The sequence below is a fragment of the Ptychodera flava genome, chromosome 16, assembly GCF_041260155.1.
Source record: "Ptychodera flava strain L36383 chromosome 16, AS_Pfla_20210202, whole genome shotgun sequence".
Lineage (NCBI taxonomy): Eukaryota > Metazoa > Hemichordata > Enteropneusta > Ptychoderidae > Ptychodera > Ptychodera flava.
In genome coordinates, this window is record NC_091943.1 from 33,152,445 (window position 1) to 33,180,320 (window position 27,876).

General features: G+C 37.8%; 1 protein-coding gene across 2 annotated transcripts; it reads right to left on the bottom strand.

Moving 5' to 3' along the window:
* Nucleotides 1–4,681: 4,681 nt before the first annotated feature.
* Nucleotides 4,682–26,174, bottom strand: LOC139114641 (uncharacterized). Of its 2 annotated transcripts, none has more exons than XM_070676479.1 (7): nt 26,085–26,174; nt 12,753–12,987; nt 11,403–11,545; nt 10,371–10,490; nt 7,134–7,400; nt 6,821–7,026; nt 4,682–5,484 (listed from the first exon to the last, which is right to left on the bottom strand). In XM_070676479.1, the coding sequence occupies exons 2-7, from the start codon at nt 12,971–12,973 to the stop codon at nt 5,140–5,142; spliced, it is 1,302 nt and encodes a 433-aa protein (XP_070532580.1). In that variant the 5' UTR covers nt 12,974–12,987; nt 26,085–26,174; the 3' UTR covers nt 4,682–5,139. The 2 variants fall into 2 exon arrangements, with proteins under 2 accessions (XP_070532580.1, XP_070532579.1); XM_070676478.1 differs by lacking the exon at nt 26,085–26,174 and adding an exon at nt 15,287–15,416 and having other exon boundaries at nt 5,010–5,484.
* Between the last annotated feature and the right edge of the window lie 1,702 nt (nt 26,175–27,876).

Sequence of the window (27,876 nt, forward strand, 5' to 3'; positions counted from 1 at the left end):
CTCGTCGATGGGGCGATAGTCCCAGAGCTGAATAGCCCTCCAAACGACCTGTGCTAAGGGACGGACCATTAGATCTTGGGAGGGGGGTGGTCAAAAACAGAAAAAAAAATTTTCAGAGCAGAAAGTTAGGAAAAAAAAATTTTCAAACTAGTTTGCAAAATAAAAAAAAAATAAATAAGAAGACAAAGGCGTAAAAAAAAATCTGCAAAAGTCTTTAAAATTTGAATTTTTTTTAGATTTTACCGACAGAAAGCAACTTTCTGTATTTTTAATACATCCTCCTGGCACATTTTTAATTTTAATTTATACATTTAGAGTGACTGTATCCCTTATACTGGAAGTTGTACTTATCTTATCTTTTCAGGACTTTTGTATTCTGATCACTTGAAAATTATGAAATTATAGAGCCTGTTTTCTACTTGTTTCCTGCGTACAAACCAAGCAGGTACACTAGGTAAAACATTGAAACTATGGTATGGTTGTCAAGACAGAAAGTTGTATTTGCCTTTTAAGATCAAGGTAAACAGATGCAGGCCACATCAGTTTCATTTTTTTCACAGCATTTTATTGCAATGATGAATGCAAGAATGGGTGAACAAGTAGAAACACGTCAATAATGATAAAACAACATATCAAGTCATTATGTATTATATTTTGCTTTTAAAAGGCATTTTCAATTCTTTTTTCTCAAAAAACAGCCTCAAAAACAACAGCAACACATGTTTTTAACATTCAACAATACACTACGTAGAATGCCATCTATCCAACAAATCCCAACACAAAAACACACAAAAGGGTTGAACTTTGAAAGTTTCTCGATAGCAAATACTGAATAAATCTGCATGAATAATCGTTTTTGTGTAGCAAATTTCAAAGAAATTGGACAAGCCCTTTCAGAGAATACAGATTTTTTGACCATGAATGGCATAAATTGCCCTAAAAGACAAATATTGAAATTTCAACACATCTATACACATCCAATCAATTTGGACATGCTGCTACAGAGAAATAGATGTTTTGATCAAAAAAGGGCAACAATTGCTCTAAAAACACAAATATGCAAATTTAACTATATTATTTAGCTTATTTTAGCTTCTCAGCTTGTCAAAATCAATTGTAAATCATGAGATATGCATGATGTTTGGTGGGGTGAATGTAGGCATTTCACCACGCAGTAGAAAGGGAAGCCAGGAAACCAAAATAGTCAATTTTCAAAACTATAGGAGCTACTGAGGAGCAAGAAGACCATGTTTCAGAGGAAGATGTGTAATCCAAAAAAATGCTCCCAAAGTGCCACCAAATAACACCATTTTTATCTCTATTTTTCAAAAGCTCCAACGGCAGGAGGGGGACACCCCACCCTGACCTCCCCCAGCAAAAATACTCCCCAGGTGCCACCAAATAACACCATTTTAATCTCTATTTTTTCAAAAGCTCCAACGGCAGGAGGGGGACACCCTGCCTAACTATCCCCCCCCCCCCGCAAAAATACTCCCCAAGTGCCACCAAATAACAGCATTTTAATCTCTATTTTTCAAAAGCTCCAACAGCAGGAGGGGGACACCCCCTCCTGACCTCCCCCCGCAAAATACTCCCCAAGTGCCACCAAATAACACCATTTTAATCTCTATTTTTCAAAGCTCCAACGGCAGGAGGGGGACAACCCCCTCCTGACCTCCCCCCGCAAAAATACTCCCCAAGTGCCACCAAATAACACCATTTTTAATCTCTATTTTTCAAAAGCTCCAACAGCAGCAGGGGGACACCCCTCTCCTGACCTCCCCCCCCCCCCCCGTGACCGCTTGCGTGTCCGCTTGTGGTGCTTGGCACCACATCTTTGCCCTCTTTATCTTCAGACAGCGACGAACTAAAAAAAATTATAAATCTGAAAATTTACTCTGAAAAAAAAATTTGCACAGCTAATCTCAATTGGAAAAAAAAATTTCAGAAATTTACAATAGTAAAAAAAAAATTTTCACAATTTCATTGTGACCACCCCCCCTCCCAAGGTCTAATGGTCCATCCCTAAGACTGGCTATGTTCTAACAAACAGCAGCAGTTGCCGTTGGCGGCGGTATGTCGCGCCCGAATGGCAAGGCCTGTACTGCAGTCATCACCTAGCACGAGAAAATCGGTATTTGTCTTCGGTAACTAGTACATCGATGATTGGTTCAAAATTTCAGCAGTATCCGGTCTTTATGACTCTTAGACAACATATCTGTGCTGAGGTGTGAAAGAAAACCCAGATAGAACGATGTACGTAAGTGTTCGAGATGAGATTTTACATGAATGTTCGAGATGAGATAGGTTCGAGGTGTATACAGCTGGTGGGATGCATTCATATTAACCACAAATAACGCTACGGGTATCTGATCAACTTGCTCGGGAGCCAGGAAAATCTTAGTCAGTGAAGGACGACAATCGCATGAACGAATGAATGAATGAAAATGTGAAATTCTGGGCCTCCGAATTCGACGTCAAACCATCCCTTCGACCGATCCAAGGAAATTTTCTGTAAAACTAATCCCCTTTGTATATGGAAATATCTTCATTTAAATGTATTTCTAAAGTAGCGAATCGTCAAGAAGAGCCATGTTAACTAAGTATGGTATAATGTTTCGTGATTTTATAGTTGAGCAACTCCATGAAAAGTTTTCCGTGCCTTTCTCAGAACATCCTTCGCAAAGACCACTCACTGCACAATGTTGTTTCGATTTTTGTGGCAAAATGATTTTTTTTCACCCAATTTGCCATTATTACATCAAACATTTCAGAGATTATTAAAAGGTTTTATTTGATGGAGTATTTTAACCTTCCAGTATTGTCAATTTTGTAAAACGTCTAGGTCATATATGCCTTGTACTTTTTATATAAAACAATTCTTTGGTAGGTCACACCATGCTCAGTTTTTCACTATTTGGCAAAATGAAACCAAGAATTAACAATTTGCATACTCTCTCATGATATCGTCATTTTTGGTGCTCTTCAGCGCATTCCGTTGACCCTGTCAGATTTGGATTAACTCAAGTCGGCTTAGACTGATAAATCCAAAAGTCCACTGACGCATTTTAATGATTCAATTTAAGAACTTGCCTTAGGAATATGGCTCTACAAACTGCTGACAACATTTCTATAACCACGACAGAATATTTATGTGTGCATCAAAAAAGGCAGGGTCGAACATCTGCGAGCAGAACTGCACAATACATGTATATTTTTTCTGCGCGTACATCCCTTATAAATATGCGGCTATATGATAGTTTGGGGAGACTTGAAAAAATTTAATCATATAGACGGGGGAATTGATTTTTTTAAGGTATTGAGTGGGAGATCTGAAAAAAATAAGATTTCAATCGTAATTCCTCAAGCTCTGCCCACCTCCCTTCCCACAATTTGTGAACGCAGCCTAACACAAAACAGCGCAATACCACATGCCTACGGAATTGGGAGAGGTCACTCGCATAGTATGCTGCTCCGGCAATACCCCGATCGCCTATATACCGAACGTCTTTCCTCCAGTAATTTAAAATTCAAATTAGTCATTTGTATTCACGTAAATTCAGACAGGTTTTGTTTCATCAAGAGATCCTGAACCAACCATTTCTGTTTTATCCTGTGACTTTAATGGTACAACTTCTGTTCTATTCCCCGTCGCATCGTAAGTTATCTTACCAATAATCTCAAAATTGTGGGTTAATCTTGATACTGTTTTCAGGGCAAGCTAAATCAGGATTATCCTTAACCGGACAGAGACAATCAAATATTACGGCAGAAATATTCAGAAATATGAACTTTTTAAAATATGAAGTGTTAAATGACAGATGATTTTGTCCATGGTGATATTAAAGGCAAACAATCGTCGGAACTGCACCTGTGCGAGTTTCTTGTTTACAAACAATGTATTTCGTGCACGATATCTAGATGCACTTCATCATCATAGCTGCGATATTTAAATTATACGATGTAGATTATGATAGACATGTTTCAAATTTAATCAATCACCATCGTACCTTGAATACAGTGTTATATTGGTCGTACGGGTCCCATACGACCTTTGAGCGCAGTTCCGACGACAGTATCGATCCCTTTAAACTAAACCAGAGAACACACACACTCTCTACCAGGACCATGCCAATAAGGTGTCTCTGGCCACAGAACAGAATAAAAAAAGTAATGAATTTATTCAACATGGTAAAAATTACTGCACACATTGCGAGACAAAAAAGAAGATTACATGGTTGAAATCGTTTTTGCGGGGTCATAAAAAAACAGTGTATCTCTTGGTTAATGGGCTGAAGGTACGTTACGTAGATCACTCTTTCAATATCTTTTAACGATCTGATCAATACAGTGCAGTAGTATATGTGACATCTTTTCCGTGAAACTATTGATAGTGAGTTTATTTTGATCAGGTACTATGAAATGATAAAAAATGGTCAGGAAGGGTGTAAGACGACCTTGACGCTTACCAAGTTAACCTCTTAGTTCATCGAGTTATATTCCTTCAGATGTTGTCATTCCAGCAACACGTCAGCACATGGGAAAGTATGCTACAATCTTTTCCGATCTTCCGCGATACTCTGATCCACTAAGTTAAACTTTTATATGTGTCGTTTTTTCTTAATTTAGGTGTTTTATAACTCTCAACCTTGCCTTTTACACGTAACCTACGAAATCACAGCAATGACCGTAGGTTTTGACGGAATCGTACAATGAAAGCGTATACCTCTTTGTCAGTTGTTGGATGAACTTGTCCGACTTTGATCGAATCTATTTACTTTAATTGATCAGATGTAGTACATTTATTCGAAAAGATTTATAACGTAAGTTAATTTAGCCGTGTTTTACATGATTGGGTCTTTAAAATTGGTAGTGTAAAGAGGACACTTTTAGGTATCGAAGTTCCTCAACATATCGTACAGACAATTGCACATATCATTCAAGGATTACATCGAATGGGGGCCGTCTGTTCATTTCTGAAAGCTAACCATTCCTCTCTCTTTGATATTCACTTTTCTATCTGTCATTTTGTGATGCAAAGATTACGTGATGCAATGACCTCTAACCAGTAACCATGGTTACAATCCATGCGCATGTATTATAATGACTTGTGGTCCTGTTAACTCCAGCTCTTTTGGACTATATCGTCCTATTCGATTTGTCGCCCACGTAGTCCAGCACGGCATCTCTAAGTCTGTAGAAATCATCCTTTGTGCTGTAGACATGGCCCGTCAAACGACACCAGAATTGTCCATCTTCAGCATTGACAAGGCACTGTACTTTGTATTTCTCCCACAGATCTCTCATGATGGCAACACTGCCATCACCGGTCATGGGATGTCTGTTGGTGTAGGGGAAACCGATGATCCTCATGAACGGAGCGTGCATATCTTTGGGGATTTGTAAACGCTCTGTACTCCAAGCCTTGGTCAGAGTATCTGCTGCCCAGTCAACCAATGGTGTGATGTAGCCGTACAGCGCATCCTAATATGAATGATGTACAAAATGTTATACAGAATATTGCGTCAAATAACCCCTCCCTCCCCTCTCTCTGTCACACACGCACACGCACACACACACACACACACACACACACACACACACGGCAAGAGCTCGAAATTGACAGTAATCCCTGCTCTGAGGACAACCAAACCTGGAAATATTTGTCACAGGAGACAACTACTCGACAGATGTGTCATGGAATTAAACCGCAGTGTATAGCTGAAGAGGGTGTGTTGGCTGTGAGCTGGCCTGCAGACTTTCTCAAATGACAGTCAGAAATAGAGTCGAAACCTGGTGAAATTTGACCTATGATGTTCAATTGATCATTAGCTGCAATTTATTTATGCTAACTTTCCATAGGGTTATGAGAAAAAGATGATATGAAGTATAGTGTACTTTTTGTGGCAACTTTGTTTTACACTGTTTGATTAGCCTATATGAAGAGAAAATTGAGAATTTTGTGTACAATAGTTTTAACACAACATTTCGTTTTCAAAAAGCTTTAATGCACCACCGCTGTGTTGCCTGGTGGACTGCATGAAATCTAATCACATGGGAGATGATGTCAAAGTAACATATTCATTTGATATTTAAAAGGCTACAGGAAGTCATCTTGGGACTAATAATTTTTGAAAAATGGTTGTCAACATGGACAACCACGTGAAAAAGTAAATTTCGAGCGTCGCAAACGTACACATTTTAAAGCATGCAACGAACACAATTCCTGAATGTACCACGTTTCTTGCCTTATGGGATATTTGCTAAAGTAACCTTGGTTTGTCTATTGTTACCGTAGCAAACACACAAGGTAGACAATACGGGCAAAACATTGCTGTAAAGGTAAATGTACTTGTGAAGTTTGTTACTGGGCAATGTATGCAAAGAGACATCAAATATAAAAACACGATCAATGAACACACACATACATTGATACCTATGGCACATCGGCAAATGACTAATATTACAGGTTCTATAAGCCATGCGCTACTTCCAACACAATTTGATTCTATTTCTGCGTGAACTTCCGCAATGTCGGCATTGATTGCACTTCCCGTCACGCTATGGTCGACCTGTTTTAGAAACAAGGTCATCTAAGCCGATAAAAATCTGAACGATTTCCTCGACTGAGGTAAAAATGTCCTGGATTAGTTTCCGTTGACTTCTTTCAATGTAATAAAATCCGACACCGTGAACGCGTCATTAGTTTGGCGGGAAAAGCCGCACAAAATCCTTTTTGGATTTATCGAGTCATTTGAATTTTATCTTAGTGCCAATTTTCCTCCAATTTACAAAATATAATTTCTTTCTGTATACTTACCAGACCCCCTATGTCATTGATAAATTTGAGACCATCGCCGGCAGTCAGGTAGACAGTGTAGTCCCTAGTTCCCTGGTAATAGAATTGTTGTCGCCAGTCTTTGTGATAGTTATTTGAAGTGACCACTGGTCTGACATCTTTCTGATGTTTAGGATCAACCCACAGGAAGGCACAGCGGCCAGACAAACACCATTTGTAGATGTTTCCTTAGGGTAAAGCAATAATCATTTATTTATTATAGTAAGATAATTTTTGTTCCAAAATTTTATCAAATCATAGCAATATTTGCAGGCCAAAGCTTGAGTATTCTTACCAGCATAGTAATCAGCCCCTATGTCAGGTACATTGAGTCTGAGTTGTCCAGGAGCATGCGCACCATCTATGACCACTTCAACTCCTCTACTGTGACACAATTCAACCAAATCCTTGACTGGATTTACATAAGTCATGTAACTGACGATATGGTCAATGACAGCCAATTTTGTCCCAGGATTGGCATCCAGAGCTGCTTTGTATGCATCTATCACTTGTTCCTTGTTCCTGATTGGGAAAGTGATCTTCACTAAGGCAACTTTAGCACCTGTACGACAGAAAGAAAAGCGGACAACGATATGAAGTCCGGCCGCTGTGCCTTCCTATGGCTTGATCCTAAAACATCTTTCTGCGTGTGAACGTTCAAATATTTCGTGTGGAGCGAAGTCTGACCTGAAATCAAATGCCCATTTATATCACTTCTAAAGTGGGTAAAGATAATATGACTTTGCCCAAATACGCACCTCCTAATCGTCACGTGTTTTATAGTGATGGAGACCTTGTGCTAGCTCCAATGACGCGCCGTCCCTACAGAGTTGCACGCTTGATGCATTGCGTACCTTTTGCCCATTATGAAGTAAAGTATAGTGTTTGTCACGGAAGTAGAGGCTATACACTAAAGGTGAAGCCGATAGATTGGTGACCAATTGTAAATTTCATGGACAATTATGACATTGGGACAATAAAACTTGTCTTTCATACAAGTTAGACTTGGAAGACTGAAAATTTGATGGTTGTGCAGATTGATAAAATACACATTCTCATGAGGTATAGCGGGCTGTGACTGTAGAAATGAGATCTATCTACGCAATTTGTATGGTTGTTTACGACCCTTGCTGTGAATCCTTCAGGCCAAATTCACCGAAAAAGTGTTGACCCGATCGACAACACTTAGGGCAGAGTTTTACAAAACCACAGTACTTGAAAACAGCAGAAATGACTCGGTGAGTCATGCTTGCCTCCTTCTCAGCTGACTTCCTAAACCAAGGCGAATCTTCTGTAAATTTGCTACGGAAAATCCCCAATTTGACTCAAAAAATATTAACTTTAGGATTCTTGTGAACACAGGTGTTCCTATCTCAAGAGCAGGCGTCACTTCTAAAAATTCAATCTCAGAATATAACGTGATTTAGCAAGTCAGTAAAGGGAGCTGACAACAATATGAAGTCGAGGCCGTTTTTCTATCGCAGTGAGGCAGGTTAACCAAGACAACCAAGATAACTTCCCCGATATCTCGGCGATTAAGGTAGGCCTCGATTCACGCCTTGTCGCACACCTGGTCACACTTATCTAAATTTCATCGCGTACAAATGTTCTTTTACCGCGTCTTGATGGCGGGACAAATCTCAAACCCAGTTGATTAGGTGACGAACAGACGGTATACGATGGACAGAATAGAGTGATTCCTTATCAACTGTGAAGCTTCACAGCAAATTTTCATTGCACTTCTCTCGCGGGATCTCCGTTGAACCTTAAGACACCGATATGTACGTGAGTATATTCTGAAATTTTGTGACGGAGGATACTGTTGCATAGTTTCAGACAGAAGTGTTTTATTTTTTCATAATTTACATTTAACAAATAGGTTTAATCAGCAGATATAAAAATTGTGTTTCCGGTAGTCCTATTGGCCCTATCATAAATGTAATGACCCTGAACATATATTAAGTTTGCATTTTAATCAAAATGTTATGTATTCACCAGATTCAGTGGTTTGCTTTCCACTCTACTCACGTGGAGCATCATTTTCCAGATCTGAAAACAGTGTGTGGTCGGTATCACAGCATGAATCAAGAAAGTATACAGTATTAAGTTCAGACCCTGCCTATTCTGGATTAATAGAATCTCACACCCCCAAAGACCTGGGATCAGATTTCTCACACTCGTTGGGGATATTTTGTCTCACACGAGCCGCAGGCTCGTGTGAGACAAAATACCATGCCTTAACCTACTTGCGTCATCGGAAGCTGTTCAAAATATTTGGCATATAGCAATCATTTCGTGTTACTTGGACAGAAGCCCTATACGACGGTCATACTAAAGCTGCGTTAATGTTGAATACGATATTAATGTTGAACATACTGCTGGTGTCGCCAAGAGCTCAGTTCGAGGCGGACAACTCATTGAATTTCCATCGACTACTTCAAGATTTCACCTAAATGGTTGAATATTTGCCTTCAATGATATTTTTGACTGGCATATCAATAAATCATGCAAGTCATACAAAGTAAATACGTGTTCGCAACCTCCAGTGATGAGCTCTGACTATGCTGACCTTGCATTTCTTTAGCTAAAATTTGAAGCAGTTAACGAGCAAATAAATCTACATTCGAAGCGTGACATTATATCAGAAACACCATTATTCAAGGAACACAATTGCATCTCTCTTTTCTTGATGAATCGTACAGACCTGAAGCGAAATCGTGCAACAAAAAAGAGTTCGAAAATTCATCACGGATGTCGCGCGCAGTCAGGGGCGCAATCTTTTAATCAAATGGCAATAGTCATTATTAAAGTTTTCGCAGTTGATGAAAATTTATTGTGGTCGCCTTGACTGCAAATGAAGATTTGCAAATGAAGATTTTATATCGGAAGGGTCGTCTCCTGATGCGAAAATAAGATTAAAATTTCGACTCACATCTTTCGAATGGCAAATTTAATTTAACATTCTTTTATAATTCACAGGACAGGAACGAATTTAACTCATCGTCGTTCCACGTTAATTTATTTTTCTTTGTATTCTGATAAAAAGATTGAGTGAAAGCGTGTATTTACATTGGGAGTGTCATATCATGCCAACGTTCCTCTTCTCATCTTGATGTCAAGCTTCTTCTTGAGTCGCTCGTTTCACAGTGTAGTCACTTATGTGTGGAGAATACATGTAGACATCGTTGTATTTATATTAACTTTCCGGACAGCGAAATGCCCAGTATGGTCACTGTGTTGAACATAACTCTCTCTTTGCGGCAACAGCCGAAGGATTAAATACGCATTGCATCATGGAGCGGTAAAAACGCTTAGATCATCGTCGTAAACCACGTGCCTCTTTACGGCAACAGCTTAGCACTACCCGTCAAGATTTTTGCGTAGGTCAGCGGAACGGAAATTATTGCTCTGGCTCGCTAGAATGGCTTAGATTTGCGAGAATGAGTATAAAGCATAGAACGCAAATACACCGTAAACCTACTATTAGTCTCCGCGTTGAAAGGTACTAACTATTAAACCTGAAGATACTCACCATTGAGATCATCACCGCAGACATCATAACAGGTCAAGTTGACGGCTGGATATGTCAGATTTGTAATGAGGAGGGTATCGCCAGATTTCCATTTCTTAGATCTTAGTACACCGTTGATAGCTGTAAATCATATCAATATGAACACATTAATATGCTCAATATTAAACGTTGCTTAGACATTTCATTGTTGTAAATTGTCGCTGATGAATTTAATGTACAAGTTACTGCAGTATTAATATTGTAATGTGTGCCCTGTCACGTCGTGTGATTCTTTTGTTTAGTTTAATCATTTCACCTGTATGCACTGATATATGTCAGTAAAATCAAACCATAACGTGACCTAGGACAACGACTTTCTTCTATGGCAAATCCATTTCTCCATGTCTGCGTTGTCCGAATACTGACAGCTGATGTACTGTCAAGTGAGCAAGTAAAACATTGGCACCCTACGAAACCAGGTAACATTTTAACTCATGAATCAACAGGCTTTTTAATTTACGCAAGACTGCGTAAAGAATTACTTAACCTTGTAATTGTTAAATTTAAATTGTATGAAAATGTACGCATTTTATGTCGAGAAATTCGAATAAAAATGGATAATAGTGTTTCAGCGTTCTTCGTAGTAGGCATAATATATCCATAGGCGTACTCCCTAAAGTTTACCTCTTGTATTGTTTAAACATCGAGTATTCAACTCTATATAAGAAGATGCCCGCCCAAGAATATCCGTCAATACTCACATTTATGCAATAATACAATAGCTTCATAAGTTTATGAAGCCTTTATTGGCATTTCGGTCAAAACGGAATAATTAATCGATTCGGTCAAATGAACTACACCATATGAGATCGATGCATATCAATTATGCTGGAATATATATCATTTAGGGAAAAGTCAAGTTACACACTGAAACAGGATCATAAACAGATCTCTTCCTCTTGTATTCCAGCGGTTGATACACGGTACCAAAATCTAAAAGATTACTAAGAAACGGGTATGCCCTTTTAATCTAACATCCTAGTGTATTCCTACCTGTTGTGACGTTATTAGAGAAAGCCATATCTTCCGGATTAGCTCCAACGAATTGTGCAACTGTTTTCAGTGCCTCTTCGTAATATTCAATGGTTTTGAACCTGTAAAAATAATCAGGCGTCCTTTCAGCTTCTTCTTCAAACCTATATTCAAAAATCATAAACATCGTTAGTTGATATTTTCAAGAAATGATAATTATGAGATATAATTTGCATTCATAAAGTTTCTGCGGTGAAAACATACCAGTCCAAAAATGTTGAAAAAATGAACGTTAGAACATGAATAAACTCAGCCATGTAAAGATATCTTGCATCGAATTTGTTTCAAAGTTATACTGACATTCTCTGTTTTCTGCTCGAATTTCTGTAAGATCACCATCGAACAAGTACATCAGGCACGAGCAAAGAAAAGAATACATATTTGATCGAAGTCACAGTCAATGTCATTAGGCCTACTACTTTTAGGAATAACAGGATAATGATTTTTTTCATACACAAATGATGTATATCGCGACTGACACACCCACTACGGCTATGCTGGAGCACAATTTGTTTCTGTCTATACTCTGTCCATCCCTGTATTAAGATACAGGTTCTAATGTAAAACGATCTATAAATTATTGAATTTCGACCCCAAGGATTCAAACCCGATTCGTGAACACTGAAGGTACAGCAAGATAGTGTTTTATTCGATCTGATTAAGAGCAATATCACGTCAGCCTTAAGTGCTTTAAGAGCTTTCACAACAAATTCAAGTGAAAATTTTACAACCTAATGGATAGATTCTGAAGGATAAGGGCAGCAGGAAACGCATTAGAAACACCGACCTGATTAAGTCTGTCACAATTATTGAATGCCAATTGGAAAACAACTGACACACTTACAACGCCAGTGTCTTTCGATTAACTCCGACGACGTGTTTGCAATTTCTTTATTCATTCCTTCTGTATATTTATGTTTTTTTTAATATAAGTAAATACTTCAGGATGTGTCGGTAAAAGTCAGACTGTTTTAGATCATTCTGAGGCAATATGTTGTCTGAGGCAGAAATGATACGAAAGAAATTTTCTGTCTTTCAGTAAAAACCTGTCTCCATCATCGACCGTCATTAGTACATTACCGTTTGTCGTCCGATGCACTAGTTACAGCCTGGATATATTATGGGTTACGTTTCCATTCTGTATGTATCGTTTATTTTCATTTCAACAATCCTGCGATAGGATCGCACAGTTTCGCCGTCTGTTGCTTGACCTAATGACGTGTGGTAATTTGTAAGTAATTAGGAGGATGCTGTTACCTTTACAGTTGAAATATTAGAAACTTCAAATTGTTATTTTGAAAACATATTTACCATCTGTGTCGTTCCATGACTCGTCTCGGAATAGTTCCACATGAGCAGTGGTTGACAAATGCAGCATCCTTGTCTAAAAGAAATTCTTGGTCTCGCATTTCCCGACCGAATGGTGGCGGGAATTTCTTCGTGGTCATTATGGAAATCAGCTGTTTAGCTGCCAAAGCAATCGCAGAGCCTGTAGCCACAGCAACCGCTAACGATTTAATATCAGTGGTCATAACCGTCTACGATGCTGAGGAGGAAAGATACAACTGTAGTTAATATCATGGAGGTCACAAACCAATGGACAATCTTGCCCAGAAGAAACATTGCTGTTGTTTTGCGATCTGGGTAAAATTGCAAATAAGGCTTCCTGAAATTTTACCGAAGTATTTAGCTCTGTCTATTACTTGAGCATATATTGAATGTATGGCATTATTTTTGATGAATTCAACAGGATGTTCTTTCATTGACGATGACGAACAAATGAAATTTAACGCGGGTATTTAATATTACAATGTACGCTGACATCAGAGATTATATTGACATTTCAAAATTGCTTGGAAATAGACACGACCATTTTATTGCAACAATTGGCAGTATCTGCATTAAGTCCATTTCAGTAATCATAAAGATGGGTGTCGACGTTTCTGTGTGTTTCATTCCTCGAAGGCAGCCATCATAGTACAGACAGAAAAAGTACTGACACATCGACACGTCAAAGTAAAGTACCGGCAGTAATGTTTTTGGTAATTCAATTTATGGCAGACGACACTGAGACATAGTGATACAGGCATTGGCGTATGAAAGAGTACATGTTCACAGTTTTTGCGAGAGATGCACATCATGATTCTGTACGTGTCTCTTCTATACGGGATACTGAATGTCACAACTACTGTTCTTTGTCTCTTTTATACGGGATACTGAATGTCACAACTACTGTTCCTCTAGAGTATATTCGCCAATAAAACATATCTGCCTTATAGCTGAAATTGATTTGAACGAGAGCAAGTGCGAAATTTCCAACTTTGCATGAGAACAGACATAGTGTGAAGTGAAATGGGAACAAATTTCTGGATATCGCTTTCTGAACGCGTGACAGTGCAAAATGCCTTATTTAACTGCATTGAAAGGATCAGGTTATTAGTACGAAGAGAACGAATTGATAGAAAAATTGCCATTAGAAATGACAATTGGGACAAAAGATCACATCGGAGTGTTTTTTTATCTGTTTAGAACCCAGAGATACATCGATTGCCTCTGATAACTCCCAACAGGTCATCAGAGATTGAATAAAGCAGAGATGAATCGTTATATTGCATTTAGACTTTTCTTCTTCCTTCAATTATGACAATCCTTGTCATACATACATACATACATACATACATACATACATACATACATACATACATACATACATACATACATACATACACACATACATACATACATACATACATACATACATACATACATACATACATACATACATACATACATACATACATACATACATACATACATACATACATACATACATACATACATACAGAGGCAGAGAGAAACAGACGAGGAAAAGACGGTTGAATTCCACACAATATAAGTTAAACACATCGACATCGTCTATTGCGATTATAATTAAATGTTATCGATCGGTTGATTGCGGAGCAACAATTATAATTAGAAATTGGTATCGACGTTTGCGAACATTGTCATCTACAGGTAGTCGGTCATAGTATTGTCAAGAAATTGTCGCTATTCCTTTACACATATAGTGTCAAAATCGACTAATGAATGGTGCAAATGTATGGTGGGAGTTGCGGTCAACATTTGCAGCTGTAATGACTAATAAAATAATGATGAATCGTTCAATAGTAATAGTCCCTTATTACATTTTATCATCCTTTTTGCTCCAATAAAAACACCCACTATTACGACAGGAGAATTTTTTATTCAAATCTAGTATTTTACCTTCATGATTAAGTTGAACTGTTCCTTTTAATATAGCCAAGCCAACCATTTCTGTCTGCAACCGATATTTTCGAAATCCTGCAGTCTCAACACACAAGTATACGCTTTCAAAACGCGCATAGTGCTATGCTTTTCGTAGGCGCAAGATAGGGGCATCTACTCTGAGAAAAGACCTACGTGTGGACGTGAAAAGCTAGGCCATGCTTGAAATGAGTTAAGTTGAACCTTGCCATTAACAAGAGCCATTATGAGAACCTTACAAGTTTCCAGTAGCTGATAATGTATCGCAGATGTGGATTATCAAGCAGAGTACAGAACATATAATATGTATCTCAAGCCTGTTGGGTACGTGACCTATTTAACACATATCCCCTGACTAGCCCTGGTATAGCATTGTACGAGTAGTACATTGACATATCCTCACTTGATGATGAACCTGATGAAGACAATGCCACAGAAATAAATTTGTTCTATTTTTTCGGGTGAAATGTGTGCTTACCAGCAATTTCTACTTCGCTGTGTAAACCAATCGAAGGGAAACATCGATGATTTAGATGTACATTACAAATGGCACAACTTACCAAAGTAGTTTATCAGCATCACGCACAAAAGTGTTACGCTACCGTAAAAAACCTTCCTAGAACTTGCATCCACTTCGTTCAATGACTGACTTTACAAAACCATCTATGTCAGATCAAGTGGGCTGTTTCATCCAAAGACCGTCGAAAATAATAAAGCCAGCGCATCGTTTTAAGCCGCAGTGAATATTTAATGGGCATGAGGTGCAGAACACCGGCGATGATTGGCTGAATGGCCTACGATATATATTTATGATTTTGCATGTAGGTGGGATATCAAGTACGTCGTTTTTATACAGTGAAGAAAACACTACACGTAGAAAGTCAAATGGGCAGATGGAGAGGGGACACCTGATGTGGGCAGGATGCCAGTGTTCAACAAGGTACGCCAGAGTAAAACGTACGGGGGTTGCGGCATTATGATCTTGAGTCTATCAACAGTGGATGTTATTGCGTTTCATGTTAATTCAATCGAAAATTTTCCAGGTTGACTCAATTCAAAAGACCTGTACTATAATGATTTACGATATATCTTGAACATGTTCAAATCTGTTTTCTTATCACGGGAAAAATTGAAGAATATTCCCTAGCGTCGGTATCTCCCTTGGGAGTACAGCTCACATCTTGAAGGAAAAGACAAGTCATGCACGATAGTCAAATCTTTAGCATGCTGCGATTAAGCTGATTCTATTTTGCAGTATTTTTTCCGTTTACATTTGTCGACATAACATTGAGTGACAACCGTGGGGCTCTACGTCAACACGGTCTACAATGATCTTAATATAACTCGCGCCAGGTTGTTGTCGGAAAACACGATTTCCTAGATGGTTTGATGCTTATCTGTGACCAAAGACCCTTTCTGTGCTTTGACGTATGTACATCTCATGACGATGTGATAAAACTCGAGTAAGTAGATGAATTCGGAGTTTACTGTGGAAAGAAGAATGCATACTTGGGGAAAATTCTCGTAATCACCATAGGCAAAGCCGTAAATCTTGATTTCCTTTGGCGGACAGGAAATTTCCCTACATTAATAGCGATAATTGTAAAATGTGTATATATGACTACGGCAGAGCAGAAGACCAATATGCATTAGTTCATAAACGTACAATGTTTTCTTGTTTAATGGCACTTAGAACTATAATTAGGGTTTCGACACCATGGGTGCGAAACCCTATTGTAATCGTTCTGTTCCCTTTTGCCAAATCCTATCTCGTCCTTGTAACCTCCACAAATGTAATAATCCCCACAAATGTAATATCAACCACAATTGTAATAAAATGCACCCATAAATGTAATATCACCCATAAATGTAACAAAATCAACCATAAATGTAATAAAACACCAACCACAAATGTAATAAATGGTAACCATAAATGTAATAAAAAAACACCCATAAATGTAATACTTATCAACCATAAATGTAATAAATCTATTTTGTCGTTGCAATTGAGGAATATAGCCCTTAAATATTGATCTATGTAATAAGGAAAGCAACTACACACATTATTCATATCTTGATTGTTTGCGTTTAGTTTGTTTTGCATATTTGAAAGTGTATTTTACGTTTCCCTGTTTTGTGTACAGAACTGATTAGCCATGGCGAGACACAGCTGTAATCTGAACGTTAGTGCAGTCTCTACTCCAGAGTGGGGAGGACTGTATAACACTACGATCCTTTAACGCCGTTTTTTTTCGAAAATTGCCGTACTTTCTTAATCAATCGCCTCATATTCGTCTTCAGTGGATAAATTGAGTGGAATAATCGATAGTTTGTCTGTATTCCTATGTTGTCCCACTTGAAGTTTGTTCCTTCACTAGGGATGCCAGGATGTCTAATTTTGTTCTACTGTGTTCAAGGTAGTGTTCGTATTGTTTTTTACTAGATTGAAAAATATGTTCTCGTCAACATGTTTTGTGTCGTAAGTTTCTGCTATAAGGTTTTATATTTCTCTGTTATTTGTTCTGAGTCATCTGCCACAAACTGTGTGTGGTATCACCGGTTGAAGAGTTATTTTGACGCTTCCTTATTATGTAATTATCAGTGTCTAGAACTGCTGTTCCACTTTCATTTCCTAACGGTTTGATCAGTACCTCGTTGTTTTCTGATAATGTTCTCAAGGTATTCTATTCTGTGTTTCGGAAAGGAAACCTAGTTTCAGGAAAGTATGCAATAACATTATACTAGTCTTATTAAAGTTATTATTTACTCAGGGCATTGATAAACAAATGATCACATATGCAAGTTCAAGTTTATTACATTTATGGTTGAGTTTTATTACATTTATGGTTAATTTGTTTATTACATTTGTGGTTGCTGGTTATTACATTAATGGTTGACTATTTTATTACATTTGTGGTTGATTTTATTACAATTGTGGTTGATATTACATTTGTGGAGATTATTACATTTGTGGAGGTTACAGTCCTGGGCACCGTACTCCTCACGGAATGGAAGGGGTGGTCAGTTGGGAGGATTCTTCGTAAGCATGTACATGCCAACGAAAAGTTTTCTCAATATACCCCTTCTCATTGGCGGTTAGGTGGCTTTTTTCTGCAAGATGTAAGGTGTTCCTGTCCTATTTCCTCGCAAATTTCTGTCACTTTTTCTTGTTTCGGATGTTTGTTTCGCTTTCTCCTATTCAGTGGAGATTTTTCATGCACCTCGCATCTTGCCTTTGTCATTAACAAAATTGTGCTTTTTTTCAGATTTAATTGGTTTCCTTCCCATGTTGCAAGTGATATAGCTACCTGTTTGCCTTTTCACCAGTTCTCTCCGTCTCGCTCCAGCATTAGTATCATAGCCATTTTGCAGTTTTTGCTGATTTTTTACAGTCCAATTTTGTTTAGTATTTTCAGTAATTGACCATCATTTGCCATAAAGCATTGTCAGATTTCATTTTTGCTTTTTGTCTCAAAATTTGAATTGTTTTGATATGTACTTGTCTGTACAGGAGGCTATTTTTTAGTAATAAACGTTTATTTTGAAAAATCAAATCTTCTTCTTCTTCTGTCGCGCTTCTGCAACTACCACGCAAACACCTTTGCAGCTAGAGACTTCATATTTGGTACACAGGTACAACTCAGCAAAAGTAATTTTTTGGTCACATGACCATAACAAAAGGTCACGTGACCTTTCGGCCATTTTGATAATAAACTTTAAAATTGAGCTCATTTGCATAACAAGTGGTAAATCAAAATTCTGCTCCAGTCACTTTTAGACCTTATAGCTTTGCTCCTTCATGCCAAATATCAAGGTCACAGGATTTGCCAATTTTGAGAAGAAGATTTTTAAAATATTATTTTTCTGATTTTTCATTGACCTTTGACCTCCCCTATACCTATGCAGCTAAGCTATAGCAATGGCTTATTCTGGCCTATGTTTAAGTCCAAGACAGCAAGCGTCTAATGGACAATGGCCAGTAGGGGACCAAATTGCACTCCGCAATTTTGGGGATTCCACTTGACCTTTGACCTTGGCATCTTCCTGCAACTCATTTATTATGCGCATATCTAATTCTGAGCCAGCTAATAGAGCTAGAGGTCTGATTTTTGGTATATAGGGATAACTTAGCAATACAATTTTTTTGACAAAAAGTCATGTGACCTAAGATGACCTTTGACCTTGAAAATACGTATATGTCAATAACTAAGTAACCACAAATGCTACACCCTTCATATTTGGTATGATGGGAGACCTTATGACATCACATCCTGTAACATCATTAATTATGCGCATATCTAATTCTGAGCCAGCCAATAGAGCTAGAGGTCTGATTTTTGGTATATAGGGATAACTTAGCAATACAATTTTTTTGACAAAATGTCATATGACCCCGATCACCTTTGACCTTGAATATACATATATGGCCATAACTAAGTAACCACAAGTGCTACACCCTTCATATTTGGTATGATGGGAGACCTTATGACATCACATCCTGTACCTCATTAATTATGCGCATATCTAATTCTGAGCCAGCCAATAGAGCTAGAGGTCTGATTTTTGGTATATAGGGATAACTTAGCAATACAATTTTTTTGACAAAATGTCATGTGACCTCGATGACCTTTGACCTCAAATATACATATATGGCCATAACTAAGTAACCACAAGTGCTACACCCTTCATATTTGGTATGATGGGAGACCTTACGACATCACATCCTGTACCTCATTAATTATGCGCATATCTAATTCTGAGCCAGCCAATAAAGCTAGAGGTCTGATTTTTGGTATATAGGGATAACTTAGCAATACAATTTTTTTGACACAATGTCATGTGACCCTGATGACCTTTGACCTCAAATATAGATATATGACCATAACTAAGTAACCACAAGTGCCGCACCCTTCATATTTGGTATGATGGGAGACCTTATGACATCACATCCTGTACCTCATTAATTATGCGCATATCTAATTCTGAGCCAGCCAATAGAGCCAGAGGTCTGTTTTGGTATATAGGGATAACTTAGCAATGCAATTTTTTGACAAAATGTCATGTGACCCCGATGACCTTTGACCTCAAACATACTTATATGGCCATAACTAAGTAACCACAAGTGCTACACCCTTCATATTCGGTATGATGGGAGACCTTATGACACCACATCCTGTACCTCATTAATTATGTGCATATCTAATTCTGAGCCAGCCAATAGAGCTAGAGGTCTGATTTTTGGTATATAGGGATAACTTAGCAATACAATTTTTTTGACAAAATGTCATGTGACCTCGATGACCTTTGACCTCAAATATACATATATTGCCATAACTAAGTAACCACAAGTGCTACACCCTTCATATTTGGTATGATGGGAGACCTTATGACACCACATCCTGTACCTCATTAATTATGTGCATATCTAATTCCGAGCCAGCCAATAGAGCTAGAGGTCTGATTTTTGGTATATAGGGATAACTTAGCAATACAATTTTTTTGACAAAATGTCATGTGACCTCGATGACCTTTGACCTCAAATATACATATATTGCCATAACTAAGTAACTAAAAGTGCTACACCCTTCATTTTTGGTATGATGGGAGACCTTATGAAATCACATCCTGTACCTCATTAATTATGGGCATATCTAATTCTGAGCCAGCCAATAGAGCTAGAGGTCTGATATTTGGTATATAGGGATAACTTAGCAATACAATTTTCTTGACAAAATGTCACGTGACCTCAATGACCTTTGACCTCAAATATACATATATGGCTATAACTAAGAAACCCAAAGTGCTACACCCTTCATATTTGGTATGATGCGAGACCTTATGACACCACATCCTGTACCTCATTAATTATGCGCATATCTAATCCTGAGCCAGCCAATAAAGCTAGAGGTCTGATTTTTGGTATATAGGGATAACTTCTCAATACAATTTTTTTACAAAATGTCATGTGACCTCGATGACCTTTGACCTTAACTATACGTATATGGCCATAACTAAATAACCAGAAGTGCTACACCCTTCATATTTGGTATGATGGGAGACCTTATGACATTGCATCCTGTACTTCATTAATTATGCGCATAATCTAATTTTTCGTTTGCTCTAATGCTGCCACTTGTGTCGAAACCCGGTCATCGCTGCTTGCAGCTATATTTGAGAGATTAAATTTATTAAATGATTTTCATCAAGAATGAATGTAAATTAGAAAGCCAGTGGCAAGATTCGGTGCATATAGTACTACATACCTTCATTTTGATGAGTACGATGGTTTAAATGTGAGAGTAGGCGAGTAGGCATGATGTATATTCTAACCAATCTCGCAAGAGGTGAGGAATATGAATACGGAACGTACATTACTTCCTTCAAACTCTACGTTACACACGTCAAGCTGAGATCGCAGGGCAGTCGTTTCTCGCACAATATATCTTTACAACTGAGCCATTACAATGCAAATCGTAAATATCATTCTGTCAAATAAAGGGATCCTTTTACCTCCACGCAAAGATCAAATGTTGGGTTAAACTTTGCACGACCACAAAGTGTTCTCATAGCAGTCCGATTTTCAAATGACAAATTTTTCATTTTCGATCTGTTTGCTTAAGGAAATAATGTCATTTTGGATATATCAATAATGCCGCCTACAGGGTACATTACTCCTAGTCCCTCATTTTTTATTCTTCTCAGCTGACAATTAATAATATACATTTAAAATGGCAATAACGAATTAGCAACGTCTTTACATATCATCTTCTGTCCTGGATATTTTTCTTTTCGTGCTTAATTAGAAAGTCATTTAATTTTCTATGACATTAAAATTGAAGCAGTAAAAGTATAATGCCCAGAATGTTCTTTTTTCTTGTCGATCTTTTAAGAACGCCGTTCATGAAACCACGTTATTTTAATATTATTTTAAGGGAGGGTCGTCTTTCCAGAAATTGTCGATTATTGTGGATTAAATGTAAAGTAAATTCAGCATTGAGTGCATGTTCTCAGTTCACCAGTTTTGTAACTTTTCAATCACAATTAGACTTCGCCAATAAACTTTAGTTGTGTCTCTTCGTTTAAATGAAGATGCTTCGGCGGCAGTCAACAGTTTCGGCACTGCCGTCATTTTAAAATTTAGAGTATGCTTAAAGGGATGTTGGGATACGTTGAGCATAGAAACAAACCCGTTGTATATGGGTCCATATACATAGCCGCAGACTGTACACGCCTTTAGCTATCTTTCAACAAATTAAATGACCCCCTCAAAGTTATGAGAAACAATCAGCGTGCCATCATTAGGAACAGCTTCTGAGTTCATTGGAACGAATCAAACTTTTCGTCAATTTTCTTGTCGTTTTATTTTGTCATTACGATTTGGACAGACACCACAGGCACCACTGGCATGCATCATTCTGTGCGGGTACCCAGCTGTCGACCGTGAGCCCCCATGAATATTATCGGGATTACAACAGACCCGACGGTGTGAATCCAAGCAAATCGTTACCCGTATCCAATTTTCCTACTCTTAGTTCATCCAATTTGTAATATTTAGTGTCATTTGCTCACGTATTTACACACGTGAGCATATGTCGCAGCGATGTCTGTCTGTCTGTCTGTCTGTCCGTCTGTGTGTCTGTCTGTTGGTCCGATATCTCAAAAACGGCTTATCAGATCATAATCAAATCTGGTACATATATTCAGTAAGCAAATTGCAAGAACTGATTAGTTTTTGGTGGGTGTGGCTTGCATACATTTTGCTCATTTGCATAATTAATGATTTTAGAAAAAACGGATATACATTAAAAACGACAACACACAATTTGATGAGATTTGCTACAAATGTTGATCACACCAAGATATATCAGCAGTGGGAACCATTAAGGGGTGACATGAAAGATAAATGCTCATTTGAATATTTAATGAACTTTCCTAACTAGGGATATATGTCTGATTTGACTCGATCAAAATTAACCAAACTTGGTATGTATATTAAAGATACTATGATTTAACATTATTGAAAGTCATTAAGCGTTTTAACTTCAGCCAATTCCTAATTTGCATATTTCATGAACTTTGTTAATTAGGGATATATCTTTGAAATGACTGGACCAAAGTTGATGAAACTTGCTACATGTATTGAAGCCACTATGATACAACATTTTTGAAAGTCATTAAACATTTTTACTTCAGCCAATTCCGACTTTGCATATTTAATGTACTTTCCCAATTAGGGATATATATCTGAATTAACTTGATTGTAGTTGTTGAAACTTGCTATATACATTAAAGATACTGTGATATAACTTTATTGAAAGTCAAAAGACATTTTTACTTCAGCCAAAACCTAATTTGAATATTAAATGAATTTTCATAATTAGGGATATTTATCTGAATTGACTTGATCAAAATTTATGAAACTTGCTGTGTACATTAAAGACACTATAATACAATATTATTGAAAGTCATTAAAGGGACAAAGTCGCCCATTTTTTCATGAATTTTGTTTGATACGAGATACTATTTATATTGTTTGACATGTTGAAAGATACTGAATGAATGGGTGACCATGCATATATTAACCACGGGTTTTATACACGATACATGAAACTATGGCGAAAATAAATTAATGATCATGACCATTAATTCATTTTCGCCATGGTTTCAATTAATTTGACTAAAATCGGGGTCGAATATATGCATGGTCACCCATTCATTCAGTTTCTTTCAACATGTCAAACAATATAAGTAGTATCTCGTATCAAACAAAATTCATGAAAAATGGCCGACTTTGTCCCTTTAAGCATTTTCTTTCCTAATTAGAGATATATATCTGAATTGACTTGACCAAAGTTGACAAAATTTGCTACACATATTGCAGATACCATGATACAACATTGACAATCATTAAGCATTTTTACTTAAGCCAATTCCTAATTTACATATTTAATGAACTTTGCTTATTGAGGATATATACCGGGATTTACTTGATCAAAGTTGGCAAAACATGCTATGTACATTGACGATTATACCAGGTACTAGGTTAAAACAACATCGAAAGTAATTTCTCATTTTCATGTCAGCTAATTTCTATTTGCATATCTAATGAGCTTTCACATGCAGCTCGGCATATATGGCTTGAAGGACTTGGCCAACGGTAATTACACTTGCTATATAAAGTAGTGATAGAATAAGAGCAGTCAAATAACTTTATTATTTCTATTTCAGCTAATTACATATTTGTATACTTCATGACCTTTTAGAATTAATAGGCGGTGATTATTGTTCATTATGTTGATCATAATAATTTCAATGAAGTTGCAAACATGTGGCAAAGGTTCAAATTTACACATAACTTCAATATATAATGAAACACGTGAGCATTTTCAGATCATATCTGGTTTTATGAATGGCATTGTCTTTCGTAAAAAAATTCTCTTGCACGCGTCTACATCGATGAATTCCGATGTAAAGAAAGAAGCTGACGTACTGATCCTCAGTCTGAAACTTAATTGTCGTAGTTACATATAAATATACTCAAAATTTACAAAAACCGACAATTGATGGACAAAGTTCAAATCACAAAACAACAGAGTCAAAACCGGGAATGAAAGATAAACGACTTCTGGTCATAACACAAAAAGTGATCAGTGTTTCGAACAGAGTGAGTGTTGTGAGTACATAAAGCTGCGCATGCGTGGTACCTGTCACACATTGTTCGGTGGTTTGTCTGACTTAGACTCATAGTTCCCTGGCAATCGGGTGTATTGAACAATTCCTGTAAATCATTCAAGATACTTCATCCGCCTTGGGATAGAAAGGTCACCAATATTTGCCGAACCATTTTTTCCTGGTGGTCATGCGACAAGTTTTGGAAATGTTCCCATGGGTAGTTTTTGGTATTTTTATGACTAGCATTGTGATGAGTCGAATTTGCAAAATCATCTAAAACGTCATTCACTCCATAATTTTCAAAATGAGTCAGTGCGCACAAGAAGCATATACCAAAGTATATTAAAAATATTTGATCAGAGTCCAAATATCTGACTCCGGGGCGCATTCTACCCAACTTCTACACCCTATTGAATATTTCTTGAGTAACGTTAGTTCTCTATGAATCAACAAGGAGGATCAAATTATTCGTTTTTATTGTCTCAAAACCGAGCAAAAGTTTCATGTTGAGCCTTAGAATTATACTGATTAGAGAATAACAGGCAACTTATCCTTGGATCGTGAGAACAGTCACGCCACCGTCGATACCGAGTAACCTATGTGGTACATAAAGTGCGCAAAGGAGGACAAGTCGGTACCGCCGTTACTGTGCGCTGTTATAGATGACTGGTGATGTCATAGATGACTTGTGATGTCATAGGTCGAAATGCACAGGAAAAGAACTGAGGTGAAACAGAATGATGTGAAACAGAGAGACCATTACTTATTATTCAACGCGGTCGACCATATGTGAAAGTATGTTGCATTGTGTTCACATGTAATACGATGATTGGTGATTTTTCTATCTAGGCCCCATTTTGCATGTCAAAACTGAAGCCTAAACTTACTAATACTATAGCTGTAGCAAAGCTGGAGGGTTCGCGTTGGGTTGTGGGTCGGACGCAAAATTCATCTCGATTTGCCGTCCAACCCACAACCCCCGGCAAAAACATCGAGCTCCTGTACCGCAGTTCGACTTGCCGCTTTACATTTTCTGTATTGAATCGACAATATATTACAACACAACGGTAAAGCATTTCTGATTTAGGACAGATGTGTCGTGTAATCAGAGTTGAGCAAGCGTACACCCACAAAAGTTCAATATATGGAAAGTCATAAACTAGAACGCAAGCACCGACCAGTCTGGTCCAGTCCGGCTACTATAGCTTGCGACCTAAACCGATCACTCACACTGTCACAGATATTTGGCATATGCATCGACATCTCAGACAGCTGGTAGTTGTCCGAACATATATGCAGGGTTCACAGTATGTTGCTGTAACCTTGAACTGAATTTGGGAAGAAAATACAAATCTTCGATCTTAATCTTGCCAAAGATGTTGAAAATAGCACGTACGACTCTGGAGATCAAACCTAACTGACCGGTCACAACTTGCGTACATAATAATTTGGCAGATAACATCACCACCAAATCGTTGGACTATTGGATTTCCGTTTGCTTGATGACGCGTCATTAAGGAAATCTCTCAACTTTACGACCATCCCCTCGTATCGGGGAGCGTCAAAGCTACTCTAAACGAGTAAGGCGTGAGGGACGGACAGCTATAAGGCGTCACGGACCAACTAACAACATGAACAACGGCGAGATACATCGGAAACTTTGATCAAAGCACAAAAACAACTTACCGCACAGGAGCCAGCATCCGCGTAACTTCTAGCCTACCACAGTTTAGTTTAGCATAGAGCAACAATACGTCATATAATGTAATAAACTACTGTCCGCGTAAGATGTATCATTTTTACGGGAGACAGGAAGCACTTCAATTCGATATTCATTGCAAGGTTTTCTACCAAGGTGGCGCACTAAATTAATTCCAAATACTCAAATACTATGTAAGTTGACAAGATGCATGACTTATCATGTAAAATTAAATGAAAGTTAGCAATGAAAGCGATCTGAACATGCCAAATTCGCAAAAATGAGGTTTCTTTCCTGAAAATAAAACAAAACCTTCACAATGCACAAGACAGTTATACCAAACCGATAACGTGATTTTTCCTGCTTTGGAGAGTAATGTATGAAATATATAGAAATGGTCCTGGCGACTGTTTATGACAACATTCTCATTGTCGAATAGTGTCGTGGAGGGACCGTGTACAGGCGAAGGTGAGCATGCGATCCAGGAAAACACCCAACGTGTTGTACATTCCGCACCACACAAAGTCTTGTCGGACTAATATTCACATTGAAATGTGAATTCTCAAAGAAATGCACAAACATTTGATGACATCACCGTATTTTACGTTACAAAATAAATCCTAAAATACTAGTTTGGAAGGGCAAACGCAAGGGGCTAGGGGGAGTGTCCCTCAGACAAAAGAATGATCGTGAGTCGACTGATAATCAATCTCAGAGAATGAACAGAATGAGTAAGTGACCATAGCGCTTAAAAGTCTTTTTTTTCCCTGTGAGATGATCGCCGTCAGCCATTTTAAACCAAAAAATACAGATGATATATCAGGCCGAACAAAAAAAAATGTGCTGTTCCCATAACCCGACCTACCCTATTTTTTACCCGCCAGACCTAAACTTTTTTAGAGCTACGTAAACACGGACGTAAAAAAGACAGATTTTTGCTTGAACGAGATGTCTTTTATGTTTTTTTCTTTTTTATGTATGATACATTTTTCTAGAAATGTTGTGGCCAGTGTTTGACCGCCTGAACCCATGAAAAATGCATATTTTTAAAAATAAAAATATTTTGGGGAAAAAAAATTCCTGCCGACCTACCTACCCTATTTTTGAAAACCATGTTATCGGAACAGCAGAATTTATTTTGGCCTTACAGCATGACGCTGCGTGAGTCAAAAGTCATTCTATGCAAGTAAGAATTTGTCACTTCATGGTAGCATAAGTTATGGGTAGCAGTGAACTGTAAATAAAAAGGAGAAAAATTAATATTCCCCAATCATGTGTTTGAGAGACATCGCAGAGAGGTACATCAAAGCATGGAGGTAGAAGGAGAGATCAAAGCCTCTGGTTTTATGCTGGTAACATATTTAAATGACAAATTTCAACCTTCACAGTGGGCCGAAGCTGCTGATTGAGACTGAAGTTAACTGTCATTTCCTCAGGGCATTCATTTCAGAAACCATCCCTTTTCACATAGCTTTAAGATTGATACAGAAAACAAGTGTATTTTGATCAAGCAATGATCATGCTGTACGAGTGCATTCTTCAAGTCCATTTCCAATTCTATCGACATGCAAATCAATGGAAATGAGGGTCACTGCACTACCCGTGGGTAGTTCCCTACCTCACTGGACAGTGTTGTGTAAATAATACAGCCTAAACGAGAAATGAACAATGCTCGTACACTGTATTTACTGATGAGTCTGCATGCATTAATCATAGTGACGTCAGTGTACTACTGTCATGTGACTTGTGTTATTCTGCTGAAAGCGCTGAACAGAGTTG

Excerpts from the sequence above, each read along its gene's own strand:
- LOC139114641 (XM_070676479.1), bottom strand. The coding sequence starts at position 12,973 with ATGACCACTGATATTAAATCGTTAGCGGTTGCTGTGGCTACAGGCTCT. Across the intron at positions 10,491-11,402 it reads CTCTAATAACGTCACAACAG|CTATCAACGGTGTACTAAGA; the intron begins GTAGGAATACAC and ends TATGATTTACAG. Across the intron at positions 7,027-7,133 it reads AGGGGCTGATTACTATGCTG|GAAACATCTACAAATGGTGT; the intron begins GTAAGAATACTC and ends CTTTACCCTAAG.